The following is a 20,854-nucleotide window of genomic DNA, read 5'->3' as shown; positions in this document are numbered from 1 at the left end:
AAATGGTTTGGAGCGCCCTCCATGGGCTTCCTACCACCCTTGCAGTCAGCAGTAGCCATGAGGGAGTTCTCGTGACATTGCTTCTTATTCTTTCTTTTGGTGGAACGATTGGAGGTGCCTTCATCGGCACCCTCGTCCCACCTTGCCTTGCCCTCGAGGCGATCGAAGATCACTCCAACCGCCTCCTCTCCTGAGGCGTGGCTGGTGGTGATGTCTAGGAGTTCCTTGGTGGTTTGTGGGCCCTTGCGTCCTAGCTTATGAACCAAGGACTCACAGGTCATCTCGGATAGGAAGGCTCCTATTATGTTGGCATCTGCGACGTTAGGGAGCTCGTTGCACTGTCGGGAGAAGAGACGGATGTACCCATGGAGCATCTCACCAGCCTTCTGACGATAGTTCTTAAGGTCCCATGGGTTCCCAGGGTGTTTGTACATGCCCTAGAAGTTTCCCACAAAGATCTCCTTTAGATTCGCCCAACTCTAGATTGCATTGGACGGCAGGTGTTCCAACCACGCCTGGGCTGAATCGGCCAAGAACAGTGGAAGGTTGCGGATAATGAAGTCATCATTATCCGCACCATCGGCTTGACAAGCAAGCCGATAGTCTTCAAGCCAATGTCCGGGGTTTGTCTCCCCAGAGTATTTAGGGATATTGGTAGGTGGTTGATACCTTGGCAGGAATACAGCGTTGAGGATGCGTCGGCTGAAGGCCTGAGGCCCTGGTAGGCCAGGGCTTGAGCTCTAGTCCTCGGTGCTGTCATAGTGTCCATCGTGTCGAGGATCATAGCCATGGTGGGCTCCTTCCCTTGGGTCATTGTAGGCACATCTGCGTGCGTCGATGGTGCTACGTGCGTCGCAGTTATGGCTGAGACATTGATGTACTAGGATCGCAGCGCGCTGCCCGATGCCTTATGGTGCTTGGTGGACTGATGCATCCCTGGCGGGATGCGTCGAGGGCATACACTGGCTGGTGTCGGGCTTGTGTCATCGAGACAATGAGCTTTCCGTCTGCTACGCTGCCACATGCTTAAGCAGCATGCGAATTTCATGGTGGGCTCGATGATCCTCGGGCATTGCAGCCTCTGAAAGGCCATGGAGCAAAGCAATCATGGCGGTGATGTTCTGGCTTGCCCGAGCGAAGTGAGGAAGGGTTTCATCATCGGTGATGATCCTTTGATTCATGTCGCGGGCCACAGCACGTGCGCACCCACCGTCTCTGCGGCGTTCGATCTCTCGATCGACCTCCGCGTACTCCTAAACAAGTTATTATCTGGCTTCGTCTATCTCCCGCTTTTGGGCTCTCAGCTGCTCCACCCCTATGTGAGGTGGGGCCACTATCCCCCCTTTGGATCCATCGCCGAGGTTGCCTGCCAGGGTAGCATCATTCGTGGAGATGATCTTGACATGTCCCTCAGGGATACCCGCCATGGAACATTCTCGAGAGAGATGATGGCTCCCTCTGTTGGAATCAGATCTAGAGTCTAACCCTGGTCGCTCCGCAAGGAGGCCATGGAGGAATTCTATGATGCTTTTGATCATCCCCACGAACTCATTGTTCATGGGAGATGGGACCGTGCGTTGTGCCACAAGGTGGCTAATGGTCATCGCGGCGTTGTGGAGACCGAACGGAAGCACCATCGGGGCACTCTCCTCCCACCATGATGATGAAGTTCAGGTCACCGAAATGCACACGTGCGCCCAGGACCTAGCTAATTGCATGGCTAGCCATCCAAGGCTTGATTTGGAATGCGCAAAGGCCCCTACCTGGTGCGGCAACTATCGGTGTTTCAAACAAACACTGGCTAGTAAATTTATAATTATTGCGCGTTAGGCCCGGATAGTGCAGTAAAGGACACAAGGTTTATACTAGTTTGGGCTAAATGTCCCTATATCTAGTCTGCTGCTGCTCATGTTATCAGTACTGAAAAAGGTTCATAGTAGGGGGTACAAACAGTCGAGAGAGGGGAAGGTCCTAAGTCTCTGATGGAATGGTCGAAAGGACGCTAAGAGCTCGGTCGCTGCTTGGGTGTGTGTGTGATGTGTCGAACTGATCCCCCTTCATGGGGTGTCTTGCCCTCCCTTTTATAGACCAAGGGGGAGCAGGGGTTACAGATGATAGAAAAAGGAAAAAACCAAAGGCAGAGAAAGTCCTTCGAGGGCACCGGGTCTTCCTTTTCCCTTGAGCCTACCTTGCTGACATGGCAGACCATGCCAGGGATAGCATGTTTCACCGATCCTGATAGGGCTGGGCTCTAACTTTGTGTTCAGTGAGTGGTCATGTTCCATCCTCCCCCGGTGGATGGTGTGGTGTGGTGCGTCAGGGCGCTGAGCCATGACTCTATAGGGAGTAGACAGGGAAATAACTATACGCCTGTCATTGTAGATGATGTGAGTTCTTCCTTGGATTATAGCGGTTGTCATATGCCTGTGTTAGTATCCACGCCCGAGGGCTGATGGCGGTGCCTACAACACTATTCGAGCACTGTTAGGTTGGAAAGGGCTTAAAGCGCCCGTCCTATCGTATCCTGACAGTATCTTCCTACAGGCATGTAGGGCATGGTCCTCGGTACTGCGGTTGACTCGAATGTCCTGTCATACCCTATGTTTGTTAGCATGAAGGAGCAGGGAGTAATCATCGGGCAAGGCGGAGCCAACCCTCAGTCGTCGGGTGAGGCGGAGCCCACCCTCGAACGTCGGGCAGGTCGGAACCAGCCCTCAGACATCGAGTAGGGCGGAGCCAGCCCTCAGCCATTGGGCGGGGCGGAGCCAGCCCTCAGAGGTCAGGCGAGGCAGAGCCCACCCTCGGACGTCGGGCGAGGCGGAGTCTAGCCCTGGGGGGTCAGGTGAGGCGGAACCAATCTTCCATCGTTCGGACAAGAAGTGTAGTAGCGTTCTTATCTAACGGGAAGCATCAACGCTTGATGGTTATTAGTTCCACCTCATTGGGTACCCCGATATTAGGTCCCTGATAGCAACACACTAGAATCACACTCACTCGCAATTGATTTGCACTCTTGCAAGCACAAGTGAGTTCGAGGGCATCCAAGCACTCCTCACAAGCCACATAGGCCTGAGGGTGCTAAGCAAGTCGCCGAGGTTGCCTGCTAGGGTAGCATCATTCGTGGAGATGATCTTGACATGTCCCTCAGGGATACCCGCCATGGAACATTCTCGAGAGAGATGATGGCTCCCCCTGTTGGAATCAGAGCTAGAGTCTAACCCTGGTCGCTCCGCAAGGAGGCCATGGAGGAATTCTATGATGCTTTTGATCATCCCCACGAACTCATTGTTCATGGGAGATGGGACCGTGCGTTGTGCCACAAGGTGGCTAATGGTCATCGCGGCGTTGTGGAGACCGAACGGAAGCACCATCGGGGCACTCTCCTCCCACCATGATGATGAAGTTCAGGTCACCGAAATGCACACGTGCGCCCAGGACCTAGCTAATTGCATGGCTAGCCATCCGAGGCTTGATTTGGAATGCGCAAAGGCCCCTACCTGGTGCGGCAACTATCGGTGTTTCAAACAAACACCGGCTAGTAAATTTATAATTATTGCGCGTTAGGCCCGGATAGTGCAGTAAAGGACACAAGGTTTATACTAGTTTGGGCTAAATGTCCCTATATCTAGTCTGCTGCTGCTCATGTTATCAGTACTGAAAAAGGTTCACAGTAGGGGGTACAAACAGTCGAGAGAGGGGAAGGTCCTAAGTCTCTGATGGAATGGTCGAAAGGACGCTAAGAGCTCGGTCGCTGCTTGGGTGTGTGTGTGATGTGTCGAACTGATCCCCCTTCATGGGGTGTCTTGCCCTCCCTTTTATAGACCAAGGGGGAGCAGGGGTTACAGATGATAGAAAAAGGAAAAAACCAAAGGCAGAGAAAGTCCTTCGAGGGCACCGGGTCTTCCTTTTCCCTTGAGCCTACCTTGCTGACATGGCAGACCATGCCAGGGATAGCATGTTTCACCGATCCTGATAGGGCTGGGCTCTAACTTTGTGTTCAGCGAGTGGTCATGTTCCATCCTCCCCCGGTGGATGGTGTGGTGCGGTGCGTCAGGGCGCTGAGCCATGACTCTGTAGGGAGTAGACAGGGAAATAACTATACGCCTGTCACTGTAGATGATGTGAGTTCTTCCTTGGATTATAGCGGTTGTCATATGCCTATGTTAGTATCCATGCCCGAGGGCTGATGGCGGTGCCTACAACACTATTCGAGCACTGTTAGGTTGGAAAGGGCTTAAAGCGCCCGTCCTATCGTATCCTGACAGTACCTTCCTACAGGCATGTAGGGCATGGTCCTCGGTACTGCGGTTGACTCGAATGTCCTGTCATACCCTATGTTTGTCAGCATGAAGGAGCAGGGAGTAATCATCGGGCAAGGCGGAGCCAACCCTCAGTCGTCGGGTGAGGCGGAGCCCACCCTCGAACGTCGGGCAGGTCGGAACCAGCCCTCAGACATCGAGTAGGGCGGAGCCAGCCCTCAGCCATTGGGTGGGGCGGAGCCAGCCCTCAGAGGTCAGGCGAGGCAGAGCCCACCCTCGGATGTCGGGCGAGGAGGAGTCTAGCCCTGGGGGGTCAGGTGAGGCGGAACCAATCTTCCATCGTTCGGACAAGAAGTGTAGTAGCGTTCTTGTCTAACGGGAAGCATCAACGCTCGATGGTTATTAGTTCCACCTCATTGGGTACCCCGATATTAGGTCCCCGATAGCAACACACTAGAATCACACTCACTCACAATTGATTTGCACTCTTGCAAGCACAAGTGAGTTCGAGGGCATCCAAGCACTCCTCACAAGCCACATAGGCCTGAGGGTGCTAAGCAAGTTGCCCAAGGCCAACAACCACTTCTATTTATAGCCCCAAGGGCTAAAAGAGTTGTTGCCCCTTCACTGGCAAAACACGACTGACCGAACTCGTAGGTCATAACGACCGGACACGCAGGTCATCGAGTCTGGTCACGAGGATGATGCCACGCGTCCCCTCCTTTCAAAGCCGACCATTGGGCTCCAATGGCTAGCTCCCACGAATGCATACTCCTGACCAGACGTGCCAAGGCTAAGTCTGGTTACCAACACATCTCTACACAACTGACCAGACTCACCTTTCTCCTATGACCGGACTTGACTTTCCCAGAGTCCGGTCACTTCTAGAAAGGTTTCAGAGAGCTCTTTTGATGACTGGACACGTCAGGTCATCACTGACCAGACTCTCAGTGCGTTCGGTCGCTCTTGGACATGTTAAAAATACTGACCGGACTCTGTGACCGGACTCGCAGGTGCTGACTGGATGCATAGGTCACAGAGTCCGGTCACAGACCTTTCAACGCTAAAATAGCAGTAACTCTTAGCTCTAAACTCCAATTTTGATGATCTTGGATATTTTCGAAAGATTATTCAGAGGGCTACACAACACACTTGTATATTTGATCTAAAGCATAATGGATCAATGCAGAATTCTAAATAAAGAGCCATCCTATAGTTTGGAGTACACCAAAAAATCTCTCTCTTCTCTAAGTTGATCCAATTCAACTCCAACAACATCTCTTTTGCTAATGTGCCAACACCACCAAGTGTACACCACTAAGTGCAAGTGTGTTAGCATTTTCACAAACATTTTTCAATTCACCACGCCACTCGATCCTAGCATGTCATAAAGTTAGATCGCTTAAGTGGCACTAGATGACCGATATGTAAACAAGTTTACCTCTCTTGATAGTATGACCATCTATCCTAAACCCAGTCATCAACTTCTCTACACGCCTATGACCGGTGAAATGAAATGCCCTAGGTTATACCTTTGCCTTGCACATTCCATTCCATCTCCTCCATTATTGATGCAACACATGCACCAACCAATGACCAAATGATATGATCCACTTCATATCATCATATGACTGTATTGGTTCATCGATCTTGATTTCACTTGCTCTTCACCATTGCTTCGGTCCATTGGCGCCAAGTCATCAATCAACTTTCCTGTTGGTGTTTCGAATAAACACCAACGAGTGAATTTGTGTTATTGCGCATCTGGCCCAGATGGTATGCTAAAAAGACACAAGGTTTATACTGGTTTGGGCAGAATGTCCCTACGTCCAGTTCGTGGCTGTTGCTCATGTTATTAGCACTAAAAAGTTTGTAGTAGGGGTTACAAACGGGCGAGAGAGGGACATGTCCTAAGTCTCTGATGGAAAGATTGAATAGATGCTAAGAGCTAGGTCGCTGCTTAGCTATCTATTCGAGGTTTGATGCTAGTGGTTCTGCAGTGATGTGGTGAATCGATCCCCTTAGTGAGGTGCCCTGCTTTCCCTTTTATAGGCGAAGGGAGAGCAGGGATTATAGATGGGAGAAAAGAGGAAAACCAGAGGCAAAGGAAGTCCTTCAAGGACGCTAGGTCTTCCTTTTCCTCTATGCGGGCCCTGTTGACATGGAAGGTGGTGATAGGGATAGCTCCACTCCGGGCGTAAGTCCGCTGACCCTAACAGGGCCACGCTAGGTGTATGTCCACTAATGATGCCATGTCCTGGTATTGTTAGCGAGTTGTCATATCCCATCTCGCCCTAGCGGGCGGCACGACGGACCAGCGTGCTGATCAACGGCCATACAGGGCGCAGGCAATACAGTGACTGCACGTCCGTTACTATGGATGATGTGAGTTTCCTTCTGGACCATAGTGATTGTCATGAGCTTCCATGAGGATCCGCGCCTAAGGGCAAATGACGGCGCCCACAACACTATAAGGCAAATGTTGGCGCCTACAACACTGTTTGGGCTCTGACATGCCTGGAAGGTCGCAAAGCACCCTTCTAGCATGGCCTGACAGTACTTTTCTGCAGACGTGCAGGGCACGGTCCTTGGTATTACGGTTGATTTGAGTGCCCTTCCTTATCTGTGCGCATCATTATAAAGGAGTCAATGCAGACGTCGAGCAAGGCGGAGACAGCCCTCAGATGTCGGGCGAGGCGGAGCCAGCCCTCGAGGGTCGGGTGAGGTGGACCCAGCCCTTAGACATCAGGCGAGGTGGAGCCAACCCTCGGGGGTCGGGTGAGACATAGCCATCCCTCGGGAGTCAGCCGAGGCAGAGCCAACCCTCAGGGGTCGGACGAGACAGGGCCCACAGTCGCAGCGCCCACCGAGGCGGAGCCAACCCTCGGGGGTCAGACAAGGCAGGGCCCACCACCTCGATGGCCGAACGATGTGGGACCCGACAAGCGGTGTAGTTGCGCTCTTGATCGTGCGGACGAATCAACGTTGATGGTCATTAGCTCCTCCTCTTCGGGTACCCTAGTATTGGTCCCCGACATTTCCCTTCACACTTGCAACCGGTCCATCGAGTCATGTCTTGTTTTGATCATCTCCATATTGATCATATGACTCCATGTCACGTCTCATATGCAATGAGCTCCTTCATCACATATGTGAGCTTTGCAACATCTCTAAGCCATTTCACCTCCATGGCAAAGGTTGCTCACACATGATGTACCTATGGACTAATCACCTATGTATCTCACATTAAACACAATTAGTCCTCCTAGGTTGTCACTCAATTACTAAAATCAAACAAGGACCTTTCACCCATGTAGGTCTGCCAAATAGCGGGTAGGGGGGCGTTGGTTCGCTGTTGCAGTGTGGGCAGGGCATGCCTCACCGTCACTACTTGATGACCCCGACGACAAGACCTCACGCCAGCTGTTGGTGTCTAGAGAGGAGATGCGCTGGCGTGTGGAGCCATGTTCATGACGTCCGAGGCATTGGTGGGCAGGGACGTGGCCATCCGCGGGCCGAGCAAGTAGGCTGTGCACCAGCTGGGGGCACGGCCATGGCCGACGAGTCCTACGGTTGCGCTGCCCGTGCACAACACCAGGACTAGTAGCATCGCTGTGCACGCCCCCGGTGACGTTGGTAGCTGGTCGGGCTCCCATAGCCAGGGGCCGCTTGCCCCGCTTAGTAGCAACGTTGCCACAAGAGCCTCCGATGATGAGCCGCGGCTTGGCACGCTCTAGTAAAGGCGACGTCCGGAGCTACGACCCCTGGCGGATTGCGTCGAGGTAGGAGGTTGGGGAGCTGACCGGCGACCTCTCCGCGTTGAAGTCATCAAGGTCCTCATCCGCCAAATGACAAGCCTTGGAACACCCCATCGAGCCGTCCCTAGGATGGAAAGGGAAGGCGAGGGGGGATAGAGAGGACGATGGGCTGGGCGCGGAGGGTTGGGTGAGGAAGATGTCGATCCCTGATGTCGAAGGAGGCCGCTGCGGTGAGCTGGGCGCTGAGTCATCCTCGTCATCCAAGATGTCCTTGACGAGGACTAGTGACTCGTCCTCCATCAACCGCGTCTCAGGCTGGGCGAAGGAGGTTCACCCGGCGGCAGGCTAGACGTCCTCAGATCCGGTCAGGGGCGATGAGCTGTCATCAGGCGTAGCCGGAGGCGAGGAGCCAGCAGCCCCGCATGGAAGAGCTCGCAGCGTCGACATCCAGAGGGGCGGTGGCGGTGGTGGCGGATGGGGAGCCCTAGATCCGGACCCCGTAGCGGCATCCCCTGCCCTCGGCGATGGTTTGGCGCCGGCGGATGGCGGCATAGCGCTGGAGGAGGACGCGGGCGTCGGCGCCGGCTGTGTCACGCGCTCCCCATCGCAGGTGGAGGCCGCGGACGCTGGCTGCGTTGTGGACGTGGTAGGCCGCGCCGACTGCGTCGGGGACGAAGCAGCCGCCAAGGCTGGCGTCCGCTCGAACGGCGAGGTCGCGGCACGTTCGCCATAGCCAGCTGCTGCGCGCGTTAGGTGGAGGTCTAGGGTGGAAGAAGGGAGAGGGCGGGAGGGGAGGGGGAGGAGGAAGGGGAGGGGGCCGCCGCCGGCGGTGGTGACGGTGGCGGCACCAGGGTGCCCTAGCGGGCAGCTCGGCCCATCGCGGTCTTCATCGTAGTGCAAAAAAATTATGGAACAAGCAAATTTCCTACATTGGCTCAATTTGGACGATGCATGACAAAAATCCATTGGACGGAGATGAAAAGTTCGTCAAACCTTGGAGTTTGATATCCGAGATGCAAAACTTAATCGTGATGCAAAGCTCATCGAATTCAGAAGAAGTGGCAGACATGATTCGTTTGATATATATTGGGATAATATTTGGAGTGCCAAGGTTAATTATGAACAAGATGAAAATGTTTTCATGTTTTGTGGCGTTTAGCACATATTGTTGACTGAAACTATACACGATGCCCATCAGTTTGTAGTTGATTTGATGAATATGGGGGGTTATTGTTTCCTGAAGGTGTAAACGCATGTGTTTGATAACCTTAGATGTAACCTTTGTAGGTGTTTCCCTGATTCATGTTTCCTGAAGGTGTAAACGCATGTCCAGAAACTTTGTATAATTTACTTGTAAAAGCTAATCATTTTAGCAAGTTAATAACATAAGTAGCAACTTCAATTTATCTCCTTCTCTAGTAGTTTTCTATATGAACTTTCTGAATGTGGTGTGGTTTCATCTATACGAAATTATTCTTCTGAGTACAGATGGAAAGGATGTGTGGTTTCCACGAAGCAGGTGTACGTTAAGGAGTGAACAAAGGAGAATAGATAAAGCAAATACAAAGGTGACTGGATGCTAGAATCGTCCGTGGGATCAGTAGTTTAATAATTATCATCTTCGATGGATCGTTTGAAACAGCTACTGCGAATTGATTGATAATTTGGGTGTAAACAGAAGTACTCCGTTTATTTTAAATTATAAGATGTTTTGATTTTTTTAAATAAATAAATTTAGTCATGTACGGAGACACAGTGTATATCTAAATATATAGAAAAATTCTATATATTAAAAAAAACGTTTTATAATTTAAAATGAAGGAAGTAAATTGGAATACAAGTCAGAATCTTGTGTCGGCGTTGGAGAGCGATTTGCTTGATGGTTGAAATGTTGAGGCGAGAAGCCATAAGCCACTCACAACTAAGTTATGGAGTAGTTTTAATCCATCATTTTTATCGTAGAAATCTCAAAATTATGGAATATATGGTCCGTGCATGTAATTAGGAGAAAAATATATATACATGTTTCATAAGTTATAGAAGGCTTGATGCTTCGTCTCGGCACAAGCTGTCGATATGTCCGAGTGGTTAAGGAGACAGACTCGAAATCTGTTGGGCTTTGCCTGCGCAGGTTCGAATCCTGCTGTCGACGAATTTATTTTTCTAGCACTATCAATTTTGTTTGCTTTCTCTTGTCTGAATCCTGCAGTCGACCATTTTGTTTTTCTGGCTCTAGTAGACTAGTAGATCCTTTTTCCCATTGTCATTTTCCGCCCCGATGTAGTAGGAGATGCTTTCTGTTCTCTAGGTGAAAGTATATAGCAACTCTCGTAGATCTTTTTTTTTTCTCTCTAAAAAAAAATCTATCGCTGTTGTGAGTGTTGAACCAAAAAATTTTACACCATAAACAACCATAGCTCCCCCAACTATTATCATTTTTATTTTCTCTGATGTACCTGTTAATGAGCATACGTGGTAGGAGAGGATTTTTTTTATCTCCTAAGGCCTTGTTTGATCCTAACAGATTCACCTTAATTCATATGTGTTGGGGTGAATTGTAGTAGAATTTAGTTTAAGTTTTACTTTTGTCCACCTCGACACATGTGGATTGATGCAAATCCAACTACGTCCAAACAAGGCCTAATTGTATTGGGAGAAAACATAAATTTACTCATCAAGTGAGGCTCGTATGTTATTGGTGATCGAGAAAAACATCTCCAGTAATTCAAAAAGGGAACTGCTAGCGCCCGGACTTTCGATCCGGACGCTCGAGGCAGTTGCACCTAACCGCGCCCGCTCGCCCGCCCCCGTTTCTCGCGCATGCCTCAATCTGCGCTTTTTTCCACCGCGCTTGCCGCTCGCGCCCCGCGCGTCCCCAGCTCGCCCCCGCAGCCTGTCCCCCACAGCCCGCCGCTTTCGCCTTCACAACACCCCATGTGCGCGACGAGCATGCCCCATCGTCCCCTAACCGCAGCACCCCCATCCGTTGACCCCGAATGCCTCCGTCCACTATCGCTTCGACGAGCCACGCGCCCCCGGTCGAACAACATAGAAAGCTAGAATAAACACGTGTAGCAACACGGAACAACTACTGCAACATTAGGCTCAAGCAGCTGAAAACCATGAACATATTATTGCAACAACATGGAACAATTGCTGCAATATTTGGCTGAAGCAGCTGAAACACCATGAACATATTATTGCAACAACACAGAATAACCATTGCAACATTAGGCTGAAAGCATATGAAACAACGCTCAAATAAAAAAAACACTTGCAACAACGTGGAATAACTACTGCAACATATGACTAAAAGCAACTGAAACAATTTAGAAAGTATTATTGCAACAATTGAGTGAACCATACGAAAACATCCAGAGAAGAAAGATTGCAACATCATGTAGAAACACGTGAAATATTTTGAACAAAGTGCTTGCAACAATCATTTGAAACACTTGCAACATATCAATAAAAGTGCAACATCCTAGATCTACTTTTGCAATCAACCATATGATTCTACTGCAACATACCTCTAAAGCTTCTGAAACAATTGAAAGACACAATTACAACATGGGGGGAAGAGAAGAGAGCCTGGCGCGGGGAGCGCCATGATCGCCGGATCTGCAGGCGTCCGGAGCTCCTTGTGGGGGAGGACGTCGGTGTGGGGGAGGGGGGAGGGGCGGCGCCGGGGGGGGGGAGGAGGGACGCTGGGGTGCAGAAAGGAGCAACCGCGGATGAGGACGCCGGGGTCGAGGAAGGAGCGGTGCGGGCGGGGGCGGCGCTGCCGGGGTGGGGGAGGAGGGACGCCGGGGTGCGGGAAGGAGCCGCCACGGAGGAGGACGCTGGGGTCGGGGAAGGAGCGGTGCGGGCGGGGGCGCCGCCGCGCGAACAGCTCGGGAGGGGTGCACCGGCGAGCTGCCTAGGTGGAGGCGGCACCGGTGAGTGGCTCATTGCTACTGCGAGCAGGGGCGCACGGCTCGAGCGGGGCGGCGCCGCGAGCGGCTCGGGATGGAGCGGCGGCGAGCATCTCATTGCTGCCCGAGCGGGGGCGCACTGTATGGAGCGGGCGGAGCGGCGTGGGGCAAGCGGATAAGGATAAGCCGCGAGCGAGTGGGGGAGAGCGAGCCACGTCCGGAGGTGAAGTGAAGGGTCGGACGCCCAACATATATCATTACCGATTCAAAAAAAGGTGTATTGATAGCACCGTTACCACTTTATCCAAAGAGCTCTAATGAACATCTGCTAGAAATGCTCTTAGCAGCCATGAATCCTTCTTTGTCCAACACCGTACAGTAACACCCATGAAAGCCACGGTCATGATATGGCATGAGGATTCAAGGAATAGCATGCGGGGGAGGATATCAATCTCAAACTCCACCATTCAAGAGAATGGAGTACAAGCACAGTACACATGGGGTGTTTCAACTTGAGAAAGAAGAGTAGATCAGCCTGCCCGTTCACAGCAGGCCGCTCCGCATAGTACATGCATGCCTTGAACGCGTTGACCACGGAGGCTATGGCCATGGATGCCCTCGCCCCATTATGGTCTGACCACCTCCTACATCGCTGGAACCCTAACCGCCACCTCCCGCTATCCCCACTATCTGACCAGCCTGTCTCTTCCGAATCCTTTCTAAGCCTATCGGAGATGGAGAAGAAGAGGAATCGAATGTTCCAACACTCAAGTGAGGTGTAGCATTTCTCTTTTGTTAGTGGGACCGGTGCTATTGGAGGCCAGCAAGGAAGTAGTCGTGGATTCTGCGTGTTTTGTGTATGTGAGCCAACGCGGAAGTTCAGCCGGTGCTCCTAGTAGCATAGAAAAATGAGTCCAATTTCCCTGGGCGGCCGGCCCCCAAGACCTCGACCTGCTCGCTTCGCAGACCGCGGCATACCGGCATATCCGTCAAAATCTTCGGTGTTTTCAGCAGTGTTTTTTTCATAATAATTTAGTTAGAATAATATTTTTTTAAGTTGAAAATAGTATTTTTCTTTCGCAACGGTTTGGTCGTATTTTTCAACCGATTTTAGCTAAATTTGGGACTACCCAACGGGGCCGATCATTGCGTTCACACGTGGGGTCCGCCACACAGCGCCCCCACCCACCAGGCCTCAGCTCCGGCCTCCAAGCGGCGAGGCCATCGGACACCCACCACTATCCGCAATAAGTCCCCATTCACTCTCGCCTGCGCTTCCTCTCCTCGCCGCGCTGCCCCCAACACCCCTGCACGGCCATGGCTCCGATCGCTGTCGGTGACTCCCTCCCCGACGGCCAGCTCGGGTGGTTCGACGAGAACGACCAGCTGCAGCAGGTCTCCGTCCACGCGCTCGCCGCCGGCAAGAAGGTCATCCTCTTCGGCGTCCCCGGCGCCTTCACCCCGACCTGCAGGTCCCTACCCCCTTTCCCGTGTCCGTCTCTTCCTCCCACTTTCTCGGAGATCTCCGAGCTTTTTGGCCCTGTGTTTTGGGGGGGAGAAAGGTCTTTTTTTCTAGGTCTCGTCGAGGCGGAGGACGATTATCTGGGTTTTTTTTGGGGATTAATTAGTTCCAATTCGGATTCGGAGTGAATACTAGTAGTGAATACTAGTAGAGTTTTAGGGATAAACCCCCCGTTCTTAGCCATGCCAGATCGACAGCACATCTGCTGCAGGCGGTACCCGACAGAGAAGAGCAACCATGCTTGCGCGCTGAGAGGATCGTGAAATAGTCCGGCCTTGAAGTGTAGCAGAACCGGTTCCACCTCCTAGTCAGCGTCAGGTGCATTGCTGGCAGTGAGGAGCGGAACCTGTCAACGTTGGGTCAGCTAGAAAACCACGGTCTTCAAGGGGAGGGAGGGGTCTATTGAGTTCACGCAACGGTGCAGCTTGAATAAGGACTACCTTGTTGAGATCTGGGCCTTCAAGCAGCACCCGTCCCACAACTTTGGGAAGATAATGTGTCGTGAGAACCTTCTGCATGTATACTGGTCCTTAAGAAGGATCAGCAACTGCGGTGCAACTATGGCCCCCTCCCACAGTGAATGGATTGTGATGGTGTAGGGCTGTAGGCAGGTCCTCCTTGATTAATTGTCCCTTTACAGAAGGAAATTGAATAACATCACTACATGCCAGTATATTTTTCATGCATGGTAGCATTCCTCTTGTAACTACTGAAATTTATCTAGTCTAACTACAACCCATGATTTTTTCATGCATGGTAGCTTCCCTCTTGTAACTACTGAATTTTATCTAGTCTAACTATAACCTATGATTTCAGTTTAGTGCGAACAAAAGGTATTATCTTTTGTTTGATTATTTACGAATCACGGCCAGTCTGTGTTAGTGCTTATTAGTATTGTAAAATTGGTTAGCTGCTTTAATTTGAGAAGTTCAATGGAAAATTGCAAAATGCTTAAATTATAAAAAGATTTGCATTGAAGGTAATTCCACTAACGGAAGCCAAGAGTTCTATTGCTCTTGTATCTCTGAAATCCTTATATTATTTTTGTGAAAAGCTGAAGTATTCAGGCTCTCTGTTCTGTGCATTTCTTCTATGTTCATAGCAACCAGCATGTGCCAGGCTTCATTACACAGGCTGAGCAGCTCAAAGCCAAGGGTGTAGATGAGATCCTGCTTATCAGCGGTATGTTTCCAACATATATTTGCCTACCTGTATTTGCAAAGACAGTTGTTTTGATAATTTTTTCATTGCAAACATCCTGAGCTGAATATGAAGCAGTGCGCTCAAACTTATATTGTTCTTTCAGATACTGTGATTTTCTTAATGTTCTTTGCCTAGTTGTATGGTACCTCTGCTGTAATGTTACACAATGTTGTCATGCATTTTTTTCCCCGTACTTCTCTATCACTGAATGTTTGAAATTTAAATAAAAAGAAAAATGCTAAGTGATGATCTGCTATGTTTCATAAGCATTATGGTGCATCTGTAAATAGTTGCTGCCAGGAGGCTAGCATGTAGCATTGATCGTATTTAGTAACTGTAAATCTGTTCTACCCCTTCCTATTACACCGACTGAATTCCATCAATTTGCCCTGTTGTGCTTATGAGCTTGATCAAAAGTAGCTAGGCCAGACTATGACATAATTTGCTGCATTGTGATACGCAGTTAACGACCCATTTGTCATGAAGGCATGGGCAAAGACTTACCCTGAGAACAAACATGTGAAGTTCCTTGCTGACGGATCTGGAGCATACACCAAGGCACTCGATCTTGAGCTTGATCTTACAGAGAAAGGACTGGGCGTCCGCTCAAAAAGGTTTGCTCTTCTGGCTGACGACCTCAAGGTCACTGTCGCAAACATCGAGGAAGGTGGACAGTTCACAATCTCCGGTGCTGAGGAGATCCTGAAAGCCCTTTAGGAGTTTGATCTCTTCAAAAAGCTCGGCCATGTTGTGGATGTCAGTCTAGTTTGAACTCATCTTTGAATAACTTGTCGTCGGACAAGATCAGTTCCACGTAGTATATGAAACTGTCGTCGTTGAGTCATGCACAATTTGGTATTCGTATGCTATATTCGCCGGTTCGAGCAACTTTCGATTCGTCGCGACACAAAGTTGATGCTGAGAGAACCACAAGTATTTTACTGCCATTTGATGTCATTATGCAGTGCAGCTTTGCGCACTCTCAAATGTCATTATGCAATGGCGTGAGGATGCGTGGCAACGACCATTACGCAGTGCAGCTTTGCGCACCCCTCTCTAACGTCAAACACGAGCGGGCATGGCAATGGCGGCGTGAGGTTGCGTCGCAATGGCAACGATGGAGCTGACGGGTCATGTGCTCGCCGAGTCGCCGTGCAACAATTTCTGGTAGCAGACGTGTTCATAGTAAATTTGGACAGGAACGCATGCTATCATCCCTCGGCCAAGCCCCACATCCCGTGGTCCTATTTTTGTATATAAACTTGAACTATTTACATGTTCGTTTCCGAATAGTATGGACACCGTCCATGCACGCAGAACTGGTCATCTCAAACCTCACTCACAGCACCGCTGCTATCTGTGTGTGAAGCTCTTCAACCCACTCGCCACATTGTCGATTTGTTGTGTGTGAAGGAACTTCTTCGTCACCACCCTGTGAATCTTCTTCAGCTTTCTACCGTTATTACCATCCGGATGCTTCTCGCCGTCCTCAGCGTCTTGGTCCTGCCAATGCACGCAACTGCCGTGATGCGCTTCAGCGGTGGCATCAGGAACATGAGACTCTAGACTAGGCCGTCTCCTAGACTTGTTCCGCTTGTTGGGATCACAGGCGACGGCGTCGGCGTGGAGAACGTCTTCAATCCGAGACAAAACTGCAAAAACTAAGCTCTCCAGTGTCCTGGAGTAGCTCTCCAAGATGGCATACCCAACATCCTGAAATTTGGTTCAGTTCATGACTTCATGGACAAAAAATTGGAAACTAGCTGAAAAAACAGAAGGCTCTCTCTGTAGTCTGTACCGTGTTGTACTGGATCTTGCTGATGTCGAGCGACGATTGAGGGATGCCGGGGAACCGGTGCTTGAGGATGAGCAGGGCAGTCTGTGCCCGCTCTTCGAACTCCTCCCGCTTCTCCAAGCTGACGCCAGCATGGGCCCACGATAGCTTGTGACAGATCTTCCTGTGCCAGATGACGACGGAGGCCTCGATCCGGTCCTTGAGATCCACGATCTTGTGCTCTGTCGACAGGTCTACGGACTGCAGGAGCTCGTTGGGGTCGAAAACATCGTCGGTTATGATTTTGTATATCGAGTCTCCAAGAATGGACCTTCCATTCTGCACATTTTCAAGGAAGAGGCTAGTCTGAGTTTTTTTTTTTTTGGGTTATCTAGTGAATTTTTAGCAGCCTCTCTTGTTGAATGGAAAAGGATCTTATGCATGATGAATCACCTTTGGGAGGGACTCGATGTACTCCTCGGGGATCTCCATCTCTCCGAGGACATCGGCGTTGATGGCCATGGCCGCCTTGAGCACTTGCCCTACAAGCTCCTTCTGGTGCTGAAGCCACTTCCTGGACGCCTCCGACAGGCCCTCGGCGGGGACCCTCACCGTCGGGATCCACCATTTGTTGCACGTGTCGTCAGCGTCCTCACCGCCGTCCGCTTCTTTCGCCACGTACCAGAACTCCTGGGCCTCGCCGAAACTGTCAAGATACTCCTGTTCCATTCCACGGCAGAAAAAAAGAAAAAAAACAGCGCCGAGATGAATTCAGAAAAAAAAAACTCGGCGCCGTTGCATCTGTATATTTGATTGGATGAGCTCCAAAGAAAGAAAGATACGGTCATGCTTACGAGGAGCATGGCGTCGAGTTTTCGCAAGGCGGGGATGTTGACAAGGAGATCACCGCGCTGCTGAGTGCCCATCACCTGATTGGAGATCCAATAAGGACGAAATGCAGTGTACAAGTCACAAGTGCAGTAGCAGGGTGAAATTTATTGCTTAGTATTTCATTGCTGACCTCGATGTTTGTTCCATCCTCGGATACTTGTTGCGAGGGAGCGAACTCGACGATGTGGTCGGCGACCGAGAGGAGGCAGTCGATTTCCTTGTTCCATCGCGATCTCCGCTCCGCAGACATGGGCTCGAGGCGGCGCTGTTCGCCGAATATGGAGGCTGCGAGGTTTGTGATGGCATTGGAGAGAGCGAGAGCGGAGGACACCCCTTTGCCCGTGCCGGACATGTCCTCCCCAAGCAGCAGCTTGGCGAATTTCTCCTTCATCAAATCCAACTCTGCACAGAGCGGAGATCACCCTGAGAAACTCTTGTATAAAATTAAAAGACCAGATCGATGTTATCGCAAGAGAATTGAAGAACACAGATGGTTAGCATGCAGTAACGGTGATCACATCCCATCACATCACCTGAAGGCGGTCCACTGTCGCGGACGGTTCTCGATGGCACCGGCGGCAGGTCCTGGGACTGGGACCGGCCAGGAGTGGCCCGCGAGCCATGGCTCCTGGACAGGACTCGTTTCTGCAGCGGCAGCGGCGGTGGCGCCGTGGTGGGCGCGTCGTCGTCGTCCTCCGCCATCCCGCTCCTGACGCTGCTGCCACGCGGAGACGACGGCGAAGAGGAGGAGGACGACGACGACGAGAACGAGGGGCTGGGCGAGACGGCCCGCCGCCTCCTCGACAGGAACCTGTCAAGGCTGTGGCCGCGCCGCAGGAACCCACCGACCATCACAGGGGCATGCGAAGAGAAACCGTGCACGCGCGAGCCCGCTCACGGGCGCGCGCCGATCGATGTGGACGCGGTCACGCGGGAGCAGGTCGAGATCGAGACGACGCTGTGTGATGAGCTAGCTGGGCGCATGCATGGCCTACCCGCCAGCGCTCGACGGACGACGGGATGGCGGATGGGTCGTGAGGGCGCGCAAGGCAGGCAGAGGCAGGACACCGGCCTGCCTTCCGCTCCGCCTTGCGACTGCTAGAGGAAGGGGGGGCCTTGGAACTTTTGTGTTGCTGCGTGCCTTGTGCGCGCGTGCATGGCCAGCCAGCCCTTCCCCCGGCCGGCACAGGCGCGCGCACGATTGGCTCCGCCAGCGTCGAGGAGAGAGGGGCGTGGTCATGCTGGGTGGGGCGCAAGCCAAAGTTGGAAAACCAAAGACAAGCAGGGAACGCGCCCTTGTTGCGGCCAAATTTTAAGCAGCCTGTCTCCTCTATTTTTCCTCCATCCTTGACTTTCAGCGAAACCGTCCCGCTTTGCGTTTGCATGTACATGTCTACTGTTTCATCGGTACTATAGGCAATGCAGTAACCAAAAGCAGGAGACAAAATGTTTCCACATTCACATTAAAATTTAAGGCTTTACATCTTTTCCCTTATTATTTTTATTTCGGACACACAGTATATGCTTTATATACACGCGCATGCTGCACGAGCAAATCACTCCTTTGGACATGCACACTCGTACCTAGTGGCGGAACAACAAAAAGTGCCGGACTAATCCTGTTTGGCCTTTTGGTTTCTGCAGCTGATAAGACGGCTGATGTTGTTTTATTATAAGAGTTTATTTTGTTATAAGAGAAAATATTATACCATAACTGATAAACAGTTCAAGAGAAACACACAGGTGTGGTGAATTGATTGAAAATGGATTGATTTTTTTTTTTTGGACCAATGTATTGATCTCTCTCTTTTGGGTCATATATGAGGTCTAGTCTTCCAGAGGTAAGGCCGATGTTGCAGCTCTAGAAGCAATGGCCCAGGTTCCGCTCCGGCTCACACCAATTTCCTCGTGCATGTGCACACTCACCCCTACAACATTAACCCACGTTACGTCTCTCATACCAAATCATCCACGATAATGATTCTCCACGGACGCCCATCCCATGACTCCTGTCTGAACGCGGCTTGACCTGCGTAGGACCGGCTCCCATCTCTCTCAAAAAAACCCAATCCACTCATCCTTCAGCCCCCTTACCTTACCGCGGCTTCCGTTCCATCGGACGCGATGCGCCTCTGCCCGAGCAGTGCCCCCGCCCCCACACATGCCGCGCCTCTGCCCGAGCCACGCGCGCCCCTCCCGCCCATGTCGCGCCTTTGGCCGCGTGAAAGGATCAAGATGCCCAAGAGGGGGTGGATTGGGCTAATTCTAAAATTCTTTGCAATAATTAAACCCTACATTTAGCCCACTTCACCCCTTGTGCCTAGAATATGTTTCTATTGATCCACCGCACAAAAGTTTAGCACCCTAAGTTCGAATCCTACTCTAGCATGACAATTCTAAGAATGTAAAGATAAGAAATGAATTGCTCAAATATAAATGCTTAAAGTAAAGAGAGGAGAAGGAATGCGGCGATATTTTGTCGATGTATCAGAGAGTCGCCTACTCCCCACTAGTCATCGTTGGAGCACCCGCGCAAGGGTATAGCTCTCCCCTTGATCCGCGCAAGGATCAAGTGCTCTCTATGGGCTGATTCTTCGACACACCGTTGTGGTGAATCGCCCACAACCACTCACAACTTGAGTTGGGTCATCCACAAGCTCTGCCGGATGATCACCAAACTCTCGATCACCAGCAAGCCGTCTAGGTGATGGCGATCACTAAGAGTAACAAGCACGAACTCTCACTTGACCACAACAAGCCTAATGAGAAGGGTGGATGCACACTTGCTACTCTCCTTACACTAATGAGGCCTTAATCTTGGATTCTCAAATCTCAATCACCTCACTAGGCTCTTGCTCTCCTAAGCACTCTCAAGGGTGTTTCTCAGCTGAACAAATGGGCAAGAGACCTCCCTTGGATGAATAGAGGAAGTATTTATACCCCCTTATTCAAAATGAACCGTTAGGAGGTTGAGTTAGCACTCTGTGGGGTGATCGGATGCTCCGGTCAAGGTGACCAGACGCTCTGGTCAGTTATCCCCGCCACAAAGCCGTTAAGTTGTGACCAGACTCTGTTCTACGTCCGGTCAGTACTGTCCGGACGCGTCCGGTCACGAAAACTGCTCTCTGGAACCTTAGTGATATTGATCGGACGTTAGCACCCAGAGTCCGATCACTTCGCTGTTCAGCGTCCGGTCAGTAACCAGATCTTGACCAGCGTCCGGTCAACACTGACCGGACGCGTCCGATCATGAAACTCCCTCTCTGGAACCTCTCTGAAGTTGACTGGACTCTGGCACCCAGCGTCCGGTCACATTTCACTCAGCGTTCGATCGCAACCAGACGACTTTAGTTGATCAAATTAACTAACCGGACTCACCCTTCAGCGTCCGGTCACAACCAGACTAGCGTTCGGTCAGTCATTTGACCCTCCATTCACTTCCAACTCGAAATCATTTATGAATGAAGTTTGCTCCAATTGATCTTAGGGCTACTCCTAAGCTAACTAGTGATAGATTTGATAAGTGTGCACCA

At 51.1% G+C, this 20,854-nt stretch overlaps 2 protein-coding genes and 1 non-coding gene across 3 annotated transcripts; 2 read left to right on the top strand and 1 right to left on the bottom strand.

Moving 5' to 3' along the window:
• The first annotated feature begins 10,087 nt into the window (after positions 1–10,087).
• TRNAS-CGA (transfer RNA serine (anticodon CGA)) lies at positions 10,088–10,169 on the top strand. The gene has a single exon. It is a non-coding gene; the product is annotated as a tRNA-Ser (tRNA).
• A 2,984-nt stretch (positions 10,170–13,153) lies between these two features.
• Positions 13,154–15,613, top strand: LOC136450286 (peroxiredoxin-2C). The gene is made up of 3 exons (XM_066450669.1): positions 13,154–13,403; positions 14,556–14,635; positions 15,120–15,613. The coding sequence occupies exons 1-3, from the start codon at positions 13,249–13,251 to the stop codon at positions 15,371–15,373; spliced, it is 489 nt and encodes a 162-aa protein (XP_066306766.1). The 5' UTR covers positions 13,154–13,248; the 3' UTR covers positions 15,374–15,613.
• Positions 15,614–15,792: 179 nt separating this feature from the next.
• LOC136450285 (rop guanine nucleotide exchange factor 12-like) lies at positions 15,793–18,509 on the bottom strand. Its single transcript, XM_066450668.1, has 6 exons — positions 17,855–18,509; positions 17,452–17,723; positions 17,285–17,359; positions 16,884–17,150; positions 16,455–16,769; positions 15,793–16,369 (listed from the first exon to the last, which is right to left on the bottom strand). The coding sequence occupies exons 1-6, from the start codon at positions 18,171–18,173 to the stop codon at positions 16,010–16,012; spliced, it is 1,608 nt and encodes a 535-aa protein (XP_066306765.1). The 5' UTR covers positions 18,174–18,509; the 3' UTR covers positions 15,793–16,009.
• Between the last annotated feature and the right edge of the window lie 2,345 nt (positions 18,510–20,854).

Source organism: Miscanthus floridulus, chromosome 5, assembly GCF_019320115.1.
Source record: "Miscanthus floridulus cultivar M001 chromosome 5, ASM1932011v1, whole genome shotgun sequence".
Taxonomy (NCBI): Eukaryota; Viridiplantae; Streptophyta; class Magnoliopsida; order Poales; family Poaceae; genus Miscanthus; species Miscanthus floridulus.
Note: the sequence above shows the minus strand (reverse complement) of the source record. Positions and strands in the feature narration are given on the sequence as shown.

Bases quoted from the DNA above. Each gene is read 5' to 3' on its own strand.
- LOC136450286 (XM_066450669.1), top strand. From the start codon at position 13,249: ATGGCTCCGATCGCTGTCGGTGACTCCCTCCCCGACGGCCAGCTCGGG. The intron at 13,404-14,555 runs GTCCCTACCCCC...CTATGTTCATAG, and splicing joins GCCTTCACCCCGACCTGCAG to CAACCAGCATGTGCCAGGCT. The intron at 14,636-15,119 runs GTATGTTTCCAA...TGTGATACGCAG, and splicing joins TGAGATCCTGCTTATCAGCG to TTAACGACCCATTTGTCATG.
- LOC136450285 (XM_066450668.1), bottom strand. From the start codon at position 18,173: ATGGTCGGTGGGTTCCTGCGGCGCGGCCACAGCCTTGACAGGTTCCTG. The intron at 17,360-17,451 runs GTCAGCAATGAA...ATCTCCAATCAG, and splicing joins AGGATGGAACAAACATCGAG to GTGATGGGCACTCAGCAGCG. The intron at 16,370-16,454 runs GTACAGACTACA...ACCAAATTTCAG, and splicing joins GCAAGATCCAGTACAACACG to GATGTTGGGTATGCCATCTT.